General features: G+C 41.6%; 1 protein-coding gene across 11 annotated transcripts in view; it reads right to left on the bottom strand.

Annotated features, from left to right (window-relative positions):
- Window positions 1-14,583, bottom strand: part of AFDN (afadin, adherens junction formation factor) — a 134,158-nt gene that overhangs the window by 47,851 nt on the left and 71,724 nt on the right. For 7 of the 11 annotated variants that reach the window (XM_073894232.1, XM_073894228.1, XM_073894229.1 and 4 more), the window contains 8 exons: window positions 11,353-11,471; window positions 7,281-7,342; window positions 6,950-7,155; window positions 5,001-5,021; window positions 4,118-4,263; window positions 3,738-3,832; window positions 3,043-3,308; window positions 1,358-1,501 (listed from right to left, as the gene is read on the bottom strand). In XM_073894232.1, the coding sequence (XP_073750333.1) occupies window positions 1,358-1,501; window positions 3,043-3,308; window positions 3,738-3,832; window positions 4,118-4,263; window positions 5,001-5,021; window positions 6,950-7,155; window positions 7,281-7,342; window positions 11,353-11,471 (1,059 nt within the window). The remainder of the gene's footprint in view (window positions 1-1,357; window positions 1,502-3,042; window positions 3,309-3,737; window positions 3,833-4,117; window positions 4,264-5,000; window positions 5,022-6,949; window positions 7,156-7,280; window positions 7,343-11,352; window positions 11,472-14,583) is intronic. The other 4 variants (XM_025866554.2, XM_073894234.1, XM_073894235.1 and 1 more) reach the window with 1 other exon arrangement.

Raw genomic sequence — 14,583 nt, 5'->3', positions numbered from 1 at the left:
CACATACACGCAGGCAGGCTGCGAGCGAGAAGAGATTTCTCAGTGTGTTAACGTCACTTTGCAGAGCAACGTATCACCTGCGAAGTACACACTTCAAACATATGAACCAAGATAGTCATAATTAATCTCAAGTCATCTGCAGCCTTAAAAAGAAATTATTCAATCACAAGAAAATGGTTTCCCTTTTCAAAAGTAATCATTTTTTCCCTGCAATTTTTTAACATCCAGGTGCTAATAATCCTATTTTTGTAGAATTTTTAATGACAGAAAAAACTCACAGTGGAAAATGTAAAAACTTGGGACAAAAATATCTATTCCCAGCTAACAGGAAAGCTCACACACCTTCACTGTAAAGCTCGAGGAAGTGAACACAGCACCTCAACTGGCCCCAGTTCAAGGGACAGAGAAGCAGCCCCTCGTCACCGTCTCCCTCCCTGGGTCAGCTTCCTGGGCTTCTCCCGCCACAGATCCCACCTGTGTGCTCGTGAAACCCGTACAGACAGAAGCGTGCTCTATTTACTTCTGACTTCTGTGCACACGGCACAGTGCATGTCATCTGCTGTGCAAATTCACACCTCGGCGCCGTGCTCCTTAACGTGACAGTGACAAGACCTTCTATACGCTGTTTTGTCAGTGGGCGTTTGCTGGTTTCTGATCCTGGGCTACTCCATACACGTCTTTTGTTGGCACCAAGTCAGGACTAGAGGTCAACCCATCCACCTCATGCACTTCCCTCATCAGGACTCCTGCCTCGAGCGGACTTTATCCATGGGTGGCGACAAGCACTTGCAGCCTTTCTCACTCTATACACAGCAGCTGTAGCACACGCCGTGAACTAGGCCGCTCACCCTCCACTCCTCTCGAGAGGCATGATGCCAAACCTCGATTCCCACCAGTCTGCTGCACCTGCCCAGGTCGGGAGGCCCCCGGCCGCACTGCTTGCTGTTGGTGGCACACGAGGATGAGCAGTGGATATGAGGGGGCACTCTGTGCCCGCAGCACATGGATGCCTATGGCCGTGGCAGGAGCTCTTGGGCCTCTGAGCCTCAGGTCCCAGGGGTGAGCCTGGGAACCAGGGCAAATTAACTTCCTCTCCCCCAGTCCTTCCAATGACTTCCCAAGAACCTAATTCCCTGAATTAAATCCTCTTCTACTTAAAATGCTTGTGTATTTTCTTGTACCGAGTCCAAACTCAAATGTCAACAAGAAAAATGATCTTATGAGATGATTAAGTAAAGTAGCTTATTTATTAAAGAAATAAAGTAATTATAAACGTGGATTCTCCCCCACTTTTTTGAACTGAAAATTTCCCTATGCAAACATGTCTCATGCTGTGTGGCTAACGTGTGCCACTCACCGTGGGGATAAAAGGCTCATCGGGTGCACAGTGGTAATTCTGTAACAAGGCTTGAAGTTGCAGTGAATTTAACTTAAAGCAGGTACTGTTTATATTTGGAATGTCATCAGGCGCATATTTATCCATTGTAAGCAAAGTGGTTGCCTGTTCAAAAGAATAACAGGAGATATGATTCAAAAGTATTTCATAAATATTCCCTTTATGTAACATTTAAAACTGTAATAACTTGCTAATTTGATTTTGAAATGCAGAATGTTTTTTAGGGAAACACACTTCTATTAACATTGAACTGAAAAAGCATTGTCTAGTGAAGGTTTTTAGACAGTTTCTTAATTTTACTAAAATATACACATTTATATTTTACTAAAATATAAAAATGTAAATGAGATTCATTTATGTCCATAAATCATTTTTAAAAATTCTTTTAGAAACTGTAAACATTTACATCATAACCACTCAGATTACCAATTACCGGAGTCTGAATAAAGTTTCATTGTAATGACTTTTTTATAGCCAGTGGAGGAGAATAGTAGCCTCTTTCTATACTAAATTACTTTAAAAGAAATTAAGAAATTGAGAAAAAAGGGGCGCCTGGGTGGCTCAGTTGGTTAAGCGACTGCCTTTGGCTCAGGTCATGATCCTGGAGTCCCGGGATCGAGTCCCACAGCAGGCTCCCTGCTTGGCAGGGAGTCTGCTTCTCCCTCTGACCCTCTTCCCTCTCGTGCTCTCTGTCTCTAATTCTCTCTCTCTCAAATAAATAAATAAAATCTTTAAAAGAAAAAAAAGAAATTGAGGAAAAAATGCAAAATTATACACTGTAGTAATAAAAAAAAAATCTGTCCTAGGTTTTGAGGCTGCAGATGTTATTTCTTTGACTGTGAAACCCCCGTGTCCAGTGTGGGCTATGTAGGGGCTCCCTGAGAACTGGCCGAGGCCTTAGCACATAGCTGAGTGCTCCTCCGTCCCCTTCTCAAGTCTCCTGCTCTGGTCCTTTGGGTTGTGAGGACTGCCGAGTGCTATGCTTAGACCCCTTCCTCTTTCTCTGCTGTGCATCCACTACGGGTTTTTGCTTTGTGGTCACTTGGCTCCGTATGCTAAAGACTAAAGTGTTACCCAGTTTTAAACTGTAATCCATCCATTCAGTATGCAGCTTCACAAAATACACCTACTAGTCTCAGAAAAGAACCCTTTAAGGGCACTTACTCTACTTCTTACCACCTGCTACGGGCTGATCTGTGTCCCCTAAAATTCATACACAGAAGTCCTAACCCCGTGTACCACAGAACGCGACCTTACTTGGAGAAAGGGTCTTGACAGAAGTGAGCGAGGACAGCAGGTCTAACATGACTTGTGTCTGTATAAATAGTGGATGTGTGGAGACACACATACCCACGGGGAGAACACCTGTGAAAATGAAGGCGGAGAACCACCCAGCCCACACCGTGACCTTGGACCTCCTGCCTCCTGGACTAGGAGACAACTGTTTGTCATTGATGCACTGAGCTTGTGGAAGTCTGTCACAGCGGCCCAGGCAAACCAACACGCCAGTGTTTCTTTAGCTGTGCACATGCAACACCCCAGGGGGGTACTGAATTGCCTGAATCCGAGTTCTGACCCCGGACGGAAGGAGAGCCGCCGACGATGAAGTCCAGGGACGGCGCGGAGGTGAGACTCGGGAAGCCCACCTGCACTATCCGGCTGAGGTGGCAATCGGCTGCCAGCTCCAAGCCCTGCTTCTCTGCCCACGCTTCCACGTGTCCCAGCTGCTGGCGGATAATCGCCCCCCAGTAGTGAGAGCACAGTCCCGACTCGGGGTCGGTCACCAATCTGTTGAAGAGCCACATGTTGATGAAGTGGAAGAGCTGGGAGAAGAGCTGGATGGTCAGGGCAGCATTGACTCGGCAGCGTCGCAGCAAAGACATGGCTCCCGTGAGTGTGTGCAGAACGTCATCTGTTCAGAGATGCGGGACGAAAGCAAGAGTCTTTTGAACGAACGGTGAATTCAGAAAATGGCAGTTATGGTAAGAATGCCTACCGGGTCGCTTTTGAGACACTGGTCTCTTCAGACAGGAGATGACAGTGAGGGTGAAACCACATACGGCCATTAACTACGCACACTGCAGCTCCCCCTAAGACACCTTTGGAAAAAGCACGACACACCAACCCAGAGCTGTTCTTGAAACAGAACAGACAGCAGTTACGATTTACTGAAGAATACCAAAGCCAATAGGTTATCTCATTTATTTTGAAAATACCTCCTTCTAATGCATATGAAATATTAAAATGAAGTTAAACAGAAGGAGGGAAGAAGGAAAGCCCAGAGAGAAAGAGAGAGAGAGCGAGGAGAGACAGGGAGGGAGGAGAAAAAGGGCATCCTAACCTATTTTTGGTCTTTGTAGGCTGTTCTCTTCAGGATCATCCAGAAAGGCTGGCATATAATTATTCAGTTCTGATTGAAGACAATGAACCAGATATCTGAAAAAACGTAGGCAATTTTAATAACCTCAGCAGGACACACTGCTATTGTCAGACATGACATCCACAAATGAAACAGTTTATACTGTTTAGAAATATTTTCCATTTACAATAGTTTTACTCTCAGGATTCCTGAAACACAGCTAATAAATTCAATTTCTTAAATCAACACATTTGGCACATAGTTATTCATGCTTCTTGCTATTCATCTTTAATTAGGGTAAATAAAAACCTTTAAAAAAAACCTCTACAGAATAGTGCAATCTCCAAAAACGTGCTCCTTACTTAAACGCCATTTGAACCAAGTGTGCTAAGACGTCTTGGGCGTCCAATGTGATTCGACTAAGATCTCGGTCCTGTTTAATGAAGTTGAGCAGCTCAGATGCATTGGCCATCCAGAAGGCAAGTGCCCCTGCAATATTCTTCTGTTTCTGTAGACAGAACACATTTCCATAAGCGACCCAAAGACAAACAAAAAGAAAGAAAAAAAAAAAAAAAAGGAATGCTCTTGAAAAGCTGCTGGAGATAGACCAGTACCTTCCCATTGTCACCAAGGTATTTACCACAGATACCAGATATTTGCAAAGGAATTTGGATACGTTCACAGCAATGGAACTGCGACATCTTAGAGGATTCATGGTCAGACACATGGATCCAGTTAGCTACCATGTATGGAATCAGTGCCGAAAACAGAGATGTCAAACCCTACGACACCCAATCGGAGATTGTGCATTATCTGGTAATCTGTGAAGTACACACGCATCTATCCATGGTTACCCACAACCACCCTGATACGCGCAGTCACTGGCTCGGATGCCGAGCAACTCGGTATCAAGTACTGATCTATCACATCATCTCCCGACCACATGTGCAGGCCAGGCAACTTCAGATGAGATCCAAAGAATAGGAACCAAGGATAAACAAGAAAGAGGAGAAACAGAACTTTTGTCATTTCATATCCACACTGAAGTGCATTAAGCAGAAATTATGAAATGCTGATAAAGGTTGCACAGTCAAAAAGGGATTTAGTACTGCATGTTTCAGTTGCTGAATGAGTGTTATGAACCGTCCAGTCCGGTTGCTGGAGCATTGTGTTTGACATGGAAGCAGCGCGAGAAACTCAGCTAAGCCGACATAGCCAGGACCAGTTCCCAGCAGCACGTCCTACCTGATCAACCTGGTCTACTTCCTGGAGAAAAACAGACGAAGGGAAATCAAGCAGAACGAGAGAAAGAAACTTGTAAACAATCATGATAGTTTAAAAAAATCAAAACACTAACATGAAGGTACGACATGAAGGTACGACATTTAGTTATGTTATTCCCAAATTACATATTCATTCCTGGCTCTGAAGCAGCTTTGGAAGTACATGACATAAAGGATTAGTTCTATGTTCTTAACACTGGTACAGTAAGGGAGGGAATTCCCAGAATTTATATAAAGGAATGTGACAATTAACACAGGAACACACTGATCTCTTTAAAAGATTTATAAATGAAGGACTTAACGTCTTTTAATGATACCGTGTGTCTGACTACTTAAAGCTATGTAAGATGAGTGTCTATCCTCTGGTGTAATAGGATGAAAGAGACAGAAAAGACCAACAGAAACAACAAAAATAAAAGTTAAAAATTTTTTAATGTATAAAAAACATAACTATACTAAAATGGAGTAAATCGGTTTTTGAAAGTAGATTTTTACAAATTGTTGATTTATTCATTACTACAATTCTTTCCTAAAACTTTAAGATTCCTCCAATCACATACTAACCCTAAATGTGTTTTAAAAGACCTGTTGTGATAATGATGATCTCACTGACTAGTTCAAATTCAATCAGAAAAAGTCTATTGGCAGTAGTCTGATGACAGGAATTTCACAATCTGAAACAGGCTTTAGAAATGCAAACATGAGGGAAGACAGACAATGGCTCTGAACTAAAAGGAAATCTGTTTCTTTAGAAATTAGTAAGAGAGGAACACAAAAATGGAATCCAAATAAAATGACAATCCTTTTTAGCTGTTTCCTCACTTGGGTAAAAGAATTGTAAGCCCATTAGATTCACAGGCTAACCCCTCAAACAAAAGAAACAGTTCTTGAAAAATTTGGCCTTTTTAAAACAATTCTGAAGGAATCAACAGATTAGTTTGCTCAAACTACCCTCACAGGAGGAAAACAACCAAACCATCTAATCATGTTGCTTCATAATATGTAACTAGAGTTTTATATTTTGTGGCTGAATAACAGCACTGATAAGTGGTTTGGAAAAACTTAAAATCTTTACATTTACTTTTAAGGACTTAAGATTAAATCTTCAAATTATCCGTGAGTTTAGAAAACTGCTATGCCAATTTTACGAACTACAGATGAAGAGTACTTAAAAAGAAACAAACCATACTACAAAAAGAATGCTCTTAGTTCCTTAAGCTTTCCACAGTTTTATGAAAGATTTTCATTTCATCATCACTGAGAAATGTCGTGATGTCCATCACACCTAAATGAATGCTAGCAAAAATCCACATAATTACCACCAACATCATACACTCATACTAGAAAAGAGCATATGCCTTTATAACCATGAGAAGATTCTAAGAAGGTGGGTGCCAGGGACTGGTGGAGGGGTTATGAGGACAAACTGCTTCATGGGCACAGGTTTTACTTTAAAGTGATGGGAATGTTCCGGAACCACAAGTGGTTGCTGCACAACACCGTGAATGTACGAAATGCTATTGAATGAGTCACTTTAAAATGGTTAATTTTACGTTAATGTGAAATTCACCTCAACATATTATTGTTTTTAATTCTAAAAAATCCCCAAGTCTCGATACGTTCTCACAACCACTACCATTTTGAGGATCTTTACCATGATCATTATGTTCCCACATTCAGATTACCTTCCCGTATTCTAACATTTGTAGGAAGAAACAGAAAACAAGTTTACATTTCTTTTCAACTTTTAAAGCTATACCATTGTCCGTGCTATTTATAGAACTTGCATTTCAGAAAAGACTGTGGAGGTAAAGTCAAACATATGACCAGGCGGGAACACGAAAGCCACTGGCTTCCTGGTATAAAACAAGGGGCACACTTACTGAACTGGCTCTGCAGGCTGAGGCTTACCTGGATCACCCCCTCCATCATGCTCACCATCTTGTTGACTATTGCAATCACTTTGTGAGTACGTTCTGTAGGACTGACATCCGGTCTGTACTGGCTGGACAATACATACCGACATGCCATATATAATACATATGTAGGTGACAACTTAAAATGGACTGTAGAGCTATTAGTATAATTTATAATGGCAGATAAAAATGAATCTTCAGCTGTGAAAAGATTTCAAAAAAGAAGAAAAAGAAAAAAAAAGAACAAAAAAAAAACCCATGAAAATCAGATGGAGGAAAATGGAACAAGAAATAATTCACTAACAATGGAATCTGAAATTACTCACAACTTTCCCTGAATTCAATGCTTGCAGGCAATATCAGTTCAGGCCCAGGAGCATCCTGAGTTCTGAAAGAAGAGAGTGGCCATCTCTTAAAATCAGGTCATGTGGCTAATAACATCACTAACAATCTATGCATATTTTGGCAACTGTTTTTACAGTCTCCATATGGTTCTTACAAATAATACACAGCCCAATGACTCATGTTCACATGGAAACTATTCAAATATTCAGAGGAGCGCACTGAGCGCGACCATATCCACACTCCTAAGAGGTCAGTTCCCTGAAGTATCTGCTTCCTTCCTGAGAACTGATCTGACTGTGATTCTCTATTATTCATGAGGATTCCGTGCAGAGTAGGGCGACCAGGCTGTCACGCACCTGCTGTGGCGATGGCTCGAATCACGATGAAAAGCTACCGCTAGGAGACACAGAAAAACTAAACCACCGTGAGCCTGAAACAGCTCTTACACATGAAGAACAAGTTGCTAAGAGCCAGACACTGCCCTTGGCTTCTGATAAAGCTCAGAGAAGATAATCCCTGCAGGCCCCTTCAGTCACTCTGTATCACCATTTCTCCATGCTCACAGGGAAGCCCGCCTTCAGAAGAAGTAATCCTACTCACACTTTCCCTTAAAGTCACATCAATTCCAGACACCTTTCATCATTTAGCCGGACACTACAAAAACAAGGCACTGCCAAGAAATATAAACCAAGAGCAACTAGGATTCGGAACACTTCAAAGAATTAGCACTGTCCTAATGTTTATGTATTTCCAGGTATTCTGGGTCAAAGTACCTCAAAGGTTAGGTATATTTCTAGTTCGATAAAAAAGTTCTCCAAATAGTGGATCACCCTGCCCCCCCCACTGGTAGGGTGGAAGGTTCACTGTTCTGTGAAATTCTTCATTCAGTTGTAAATATACACATGTGTAGGTATGTGTCCCTTGCGACACAATATACAACAGGATTCTGTGTTGTGTACTGTGGTCAAACAACATCTGAAAGCCATTAGTAAGCACAGAATTTCTAAAATGTGTAAAATAATTACAAATCCAATTGAGATTTCCTTACCTTAGATTTATAGTGCTCTCGATGGATGGTGTTCAGTTTAACTACTCTTTCATGTAGACATGTGGTTAGAATTTCAAGCAATTTAATCATTACTCTAAGCTAGTTGGCTACTAGCTGTATTTTATGTATAACATTTGTAAGTCACCTCCCACCCCAAACAAACTGGCAAATAATTAGATTCCTAAAGAGTTTAAATCTTTACCATTTAGCTCAGCTTTTACAGATGACCAGGAAAAATTTTACAAAATTTGTCTTCGAATAGATTAAGAAAATTAAAATTGACAGCAAAAGCAAAGAAACATGTGCTGTGCCTTCCCACAAACTTAACTGGAAAGTGAAGAGTGGGCTACAGTGACTTACGCTGGGATGGAAGACCTACTGAGGTAAACATGGGCTCAGACAAACTGAGCTCAGGGCTCAAACAGAGCTTCACATCTGCTGGAAGGGCGAGTCAGCAGCCTTATCGGTGCCTACGGATTTGTGAGTTAAATGATGGTCACTGTCAGCAGCAACACTTAAGTCTACCAGCCCCGGATAAACGGTGACGAACCCGCCCAAGTTCAGGGTTTGGAGTCACTGCTGTGACCACTCAGTCACTACATGGGCTCCTGTGACAACTTCTTTAAGAAAGGAGAAGAGAAGGAGAAGAGCCCATGATGGCCCCAGACTAAAGTCACTCGTCCCCAGAGGGAGGCTCCCGTCCCGCCACCCCACCTCCCCCAACACTGAAGGAGCAACAAAGAGAAACACAGCGAGTTACCTCAAACTGTTTTAATTGTGAGAAGGAAAAACAAAAGTCTTTCCATCAAATTATATGCTTCACAGTTTTTTATCCTATGATTGAACAATTTGGATTCAACTGAACAATTCAGGTGTAAAAAGGCTCTTATAAACAATAGAATTTAAATGTCCAATTATGTTTACATGTCTCTTAACTCCTATATTTATAGGCATCTAAAATTGCAGATAAGCAGTTACTTTCAATTTACTATCTACACAATAAACTGGATGAACCTTACCAATTGTTTCATCAATTTAACACATCTGGTAAAAATAAGGAATTTAATATCTCACCAAAAAAAAAAAAATGTGTCAGTGAGAACTTAAGGCACTCCATTATTCAAAAAGATTTTTTTCCTTGACTAACATCAGTATTTTATTTTATTTTTTAAGATTGTATTTATTTATTTGGCAGAGAGGGAACACAAGCAGGGGGAGTGGAAGGAAGAGGGAGAAGCAGGCTTCCAGCCGATCAGGGAGCCCAACGTGGGGGCTCCATCCCAGGACCCTGGGATCGTGACCTGAGCTGAAGGCAGATGCTCAATGACTGAGCCCCTCAGGCACTCCTAACATCAGTATTTTAAACATATCTATTAAAACAACTTAGATTTTTATGAATATACCAATTAAGTGAAGCATTGCTTATACCCACATTGTATATGTGAAAAACAAAGACTGAAAATAGAAGAATCACCTGTTTCCATCACTGCTGTAGTATCAACAAAATAGTACATACCTACAGTTCCAATAAAACCTTTAGTAAAATCTTTGCTCACAGGATAAAATCAATTCTAACATACAGTGAACCATCAGATGGCTATCCGACACTGTACTAACCTACTATATTTACTTACCAACTATATATATAGTTTACACACACACACACATTAATTTTGCATGTCCTAAAAGAATTATCCTAATTGCTCTTTCCTCTCCCCCATTTGATTTATTCACTCATTCAAATATTTATGGGCTAAGAACTATGATACATTGCTCTCAATCACCTTATAAATAAATAGAGGCATTCCTTACGAAGCTCGTTTACCATTTGGAATATCTTATTCTAGAATACACCACCGAAAACAAGTACAGACACAGGAAGTAGACTTATTATTACATCTAAAAAAATTCACAAAGCCAACAAAAATCTTGAATAATAACCCAAAGTGCAGGATAAAAACAAGGGAAAAACCTGAGATTCCCATATCAATCTACAAATTCAATTACTGTGATAAATGATATTAAAAACTTGTAACAGACAGCGCCCTCTACTGGAAGATGGAAAATTAAAGAACTACATCAGCTGCCTGTCACCAAATTGATACATGACCTTGGGCCAGTCACCTGCCTCAGTTACCAGATCTGAGAGAGAACAGTTAGAATGGCTTCATCAAAAATCTGAATAGCACAAAAAGAAGGACACCCCCAGTTCCACTACTGATAATGAGAGTACATGATACGGTACTCCTGAGTTATTATTGCCCGATTGCTGTCTCTGTGTGTTTAGAAACCTGCTGGAGAAGTACTCGAACCATATCACGCTGCTGCTGAAGCTCATCAGCATTTGGAACTCATCACCTGTTATTTCAATGTGTCAGGCACTGACATCACTTTTCAACATTTAAACAATGTTAAAAAATCACAAGGAAGTAGAATTCTAATTAAGGTAACATGTACTTAAAAATCGTAAGAAAAGGAAATAACAAAAGGCAGAAGTTCTCTGTTCAAAAACACTAGGCAGGAACAATGGCAGGAGAAACATATTTATCCCTACCCTTCTCAACAGAACATAAGACACAGTAATGTGGCACTCAATAAATCCTAAAAACTCCATGTGAAGTCATGTTTGGCTTCATGTATTTAAACATGGAAGGATTTTGTATACGGATGGGTGAAATGATGACTAAGTTATCTAAATATAAAAATTATCAAATATTAACATCCTAGAAAAACTTCCTTTCTCCATGTTTTACAGAATAGCACAGTTAAAACAGAAACATTTTTAACTCAAAGTGGCTCCCATTTCAACCAGACAGACGACACCGTGGCACTGGGGTAAGGAGTACCACTGCTCATGAAGCCCTCTCTTCAGTGCAGTAATGTGAAAAGAAAACAGCATTCTAAAAATGTCAGCCAAACCTCAATAGAGTCAATCATCTTTACCCCAAGCCCTTTCTAGGAACACTTTCACTTCTTTCATAATTAAAAAAAGAACTACTTCCTACCTGTTTTCTTGCCTGCGGTAATCCTGCTGCCGTTCTCCTCTGATCATTGGCTTCACCATCCCGCGCTCCGCCGTGCTGGAGGCAGACAACACCCTGTCGCTGTCCAGCCTCGTGGTGCTCTAAGCCAGGGGAAGACACAGCATTTAACCAAGCAAACCAACCAGGCTTTCACTTACTCTTGCAGGTGAAGATGTGATGCAAGGCTGCCAAGCAGGGGAAGGCAGGAGAGGAATGCAGAGGAAGAGCATGGACAAGAAAAAGGCATGGCAATGCTGAGGATGCCATGTCCACAGCGGCATGCCCCAAAATACAGTCATCAAAAGAACAATAAAACACACAGCCACTTTGCTTTTCAAAGAGCTAGCCATGGACTTTAAAACACAGTCAGGGCAGAAGTGGTACATATACACAAGGGTTCCTCAACCAGTACAGTAAAAACAGTAACTACTCCCAAAAAGTCCTAATTCAGGAGAGAGCTAAGAGAATATGTACAATATGAAAAGTCAGGGTCTTTGTTTTACTTGTTAAGAAAGGATTTAAAAATCTACTCATCATAGCTCAACACCCAATGAAGAAGTGAGTACAGAAATTGGTTTATTTCTTGCCCTTCATCAACAGAGAAAAGGCACACTTATAGCAGCCCAATATGGTACATTTAAGCTCTTCCAAGCAGGGCACGTCCCTAACCAACCCAAGGCAGACAAAACAGGTAAGTAACCTGTATTAGTACAAAAATAATCAGAATGGGCGCCTGGGTGGCTCAGTTGGTTAAGCGACTGCCTTCGGCTCAGGTCATGATCCTGGAGTCCCGGGATCGAGTCCCGCATCGGGCTCCCTGCTCGGCAGGGAGTCTGCTTCTCCCTCTGACCCTCTTCCCTCTCGTGCTCTATCTCTCATTCTCTCTCTCTCAAATAAATAAATAAAATCTTTAAAAAAAGAAAATAATCAGAACACAATCAATAAAATTATACAAAGAAATTCACTGTAGCAAAAATTTTATGTCAAATTTCTCATTGTATTTGTTTATTGTAGAAATTGAGATTGATAATAGAAATCATTCTTGTCTTACCAACCAGAGAGTAACTCTGGACTGTATTTATCTTTACGGTTTTTCTTATTTTCCATAAATGAGGTTACACAACCTACTTTGTAATAAGTACTCTTTTTCATACGCTGTAAACATCTTACAATATTTTTATGTTACAGAACTGTAATGGTTGTGTAACATTTTGTTGTCTATTCACCAAAGTTCATTGAACTGTCCATGATGACTTTGTTTAAAATGTTCACCAGGACAGGGCGTCCTGATATTTCACACATAATGGCTACTTCCATAAAACACATTTATAGAAATAAAATGCTTGGTCAATGGATGGCAACAGACTACAAAAAACTGTTATAAATGAATAAGAAAGCAATGGATAAATTATGGTATGTTTATAAGCTAACATATTACAAAATAATTTTAGCCTGTTTTCAAATAAAATGATTACAAAAGCATAGCCAAAGGCCGTAGGACAGAAAGGTGTGCACGTGTATTTAATCACTTCAGAGTGCGTTCATGCGCACACGTGCAGCATAAAGAGCCCAGAAAAGGATCCATCAAAATGTTACCAATAGCCAACTATAAATTGAGGATGAATGATTTTCATTTCTGTACATTTTTTAATTTACCAAGTTTTGTTTTAACTATACGCTTTCAGAAGTTTTTATTTAATTTAGAGAGAGAGCACGAGAGAGAGAGAGAGAGAACGCGTGCGTGAGCATTCATGCGTGGAGGGGAGGGGCAGGGGGAGAGGGGGAGAGAATCCTCAAGATGACACCCTGCTGAGCGTGGAGCTGGACGCAGAGCTCAGTGCCATTACCCCGAGATCATGACATGAGCTGAAATTAGAGTCTGACACCAATCGACTGAGCCTCCCAGCACCCCTAAGAAACTCAACTTTTTATGAAGACAGTTACATTTGGTTCCAAGAGTATTTGCTCACGCAGTCGCTCAGCAACTCCTTACTGCGGCTCTTCAATGCCCTGAGCGCTTTCTGAGCACAAGCGGTGCAGCAATGAACATGCCAAGTGAGATCCCTGCTTGCACAGAGCTCACATTCCACAGTTGGCACAGGAGACAAGGATCAGATGGCAGTACAGGCTGGCACAGAGAATTTAAAGTAAGGTGTAATTATGCCGGGATGCTCAAGAAGTTTCTTCAAGGAGGTGATGCGTAAAAGTCTCATTAGGAAGGGGCTAGCTGCATGAAAACCAGTGGGAAGAACACTCTAGGAAGAACAAACATGCCTGAGACTTCAGATGGGAAAGAGGTGTGTGGTCAGTGTGGCCAGCACAGGCTAAGCCGAGAGGAAAGGTGGGCCAGGTCAGAAGGGGCTGTGAAGGCAGGGCAGTAAGACGATCGAATTCCTATTTTCAGAACACCAGCCCGGCCACTGGGAGAAGAGTAGCAAGCCAGGTCAGCAGAGGAAAGGTTGCTAACTCAGAAGCCATGCAGATTCCCCGCCATCTGACACCTGGAGACTCTGCCCGACCACTCATGGCGGCGACAAAGACAGGCACTTGTGGACTATTTCAGACAAAGAGCAAACGAAACTTGCCAACAAGTAAATGTCGAGGCTGAGGGAAGGGAAGGAACCCAGGATAACCAGTGATGGACTTCTGTGGGGACAACGCTATGGGTGAGGATATCATTTACTGAGACGGGGAAGGATCAGGGAAAGAAGGATGTTTGAGAAAGAAAATCAGTTCTGTTTTAGCTACGTTAAACTTGAAATATGTCTTAGACATCACCATGGCTGTATCAAGCAAGCCTCTGGAGTCTGCAGAGGTCAGGGCCAAAGATACAGTCAAGAATAATTAATGTTTAGATGTACTTTAACTCCCCGACTGCATAAGATCACCTCAGGAACATGTATACACAGGAGAGAAGATGCCCTAGGTCTGAAACCAATGTGAGAAGTCAAGTGGAGGAAGACGTGGAGGAGGTACCACCAACAGATGGGACCCAGGAGGACTGAGCGCCAAGGTGGGAGAAATCGGGAGGGCGACACCCTGAGGCTGAAATAAGAAAGTGCCTCAAGTAAATGGTGCTAACCTATCTTCAGGCCATCGGAGGGAAACAAGCACTGGACTGGGCGATCGGGAAGTCAGCAGAGCACAGGACAGACAGAGTCCCTATGAAGACAAGAAGAGGGAGTAACAGGAAGTCCCTACGAAGACAAGAAG

Source organism: Callorhinus ursinus, unplaced genomic scaffold, assembly GCF_003265705.2.
Source record: "Callorhinus ursinus isolate GAN/ISIS: 27379988/994484 unplaced genomic scaffold, GSC_fseal_2.0 scaffold6, whole genome shotgun sequence".
Taxonomy (NCBI): domain Eukaryota; kingdom Metazoa; phylum Chordata; class Mammalia; order Carnivora; family Otariidae; genus Callorhinus; species Callorhinus ursinus.
This window is presented reverse-complemented; position numbering and strand designations above follow the sequence as displayed.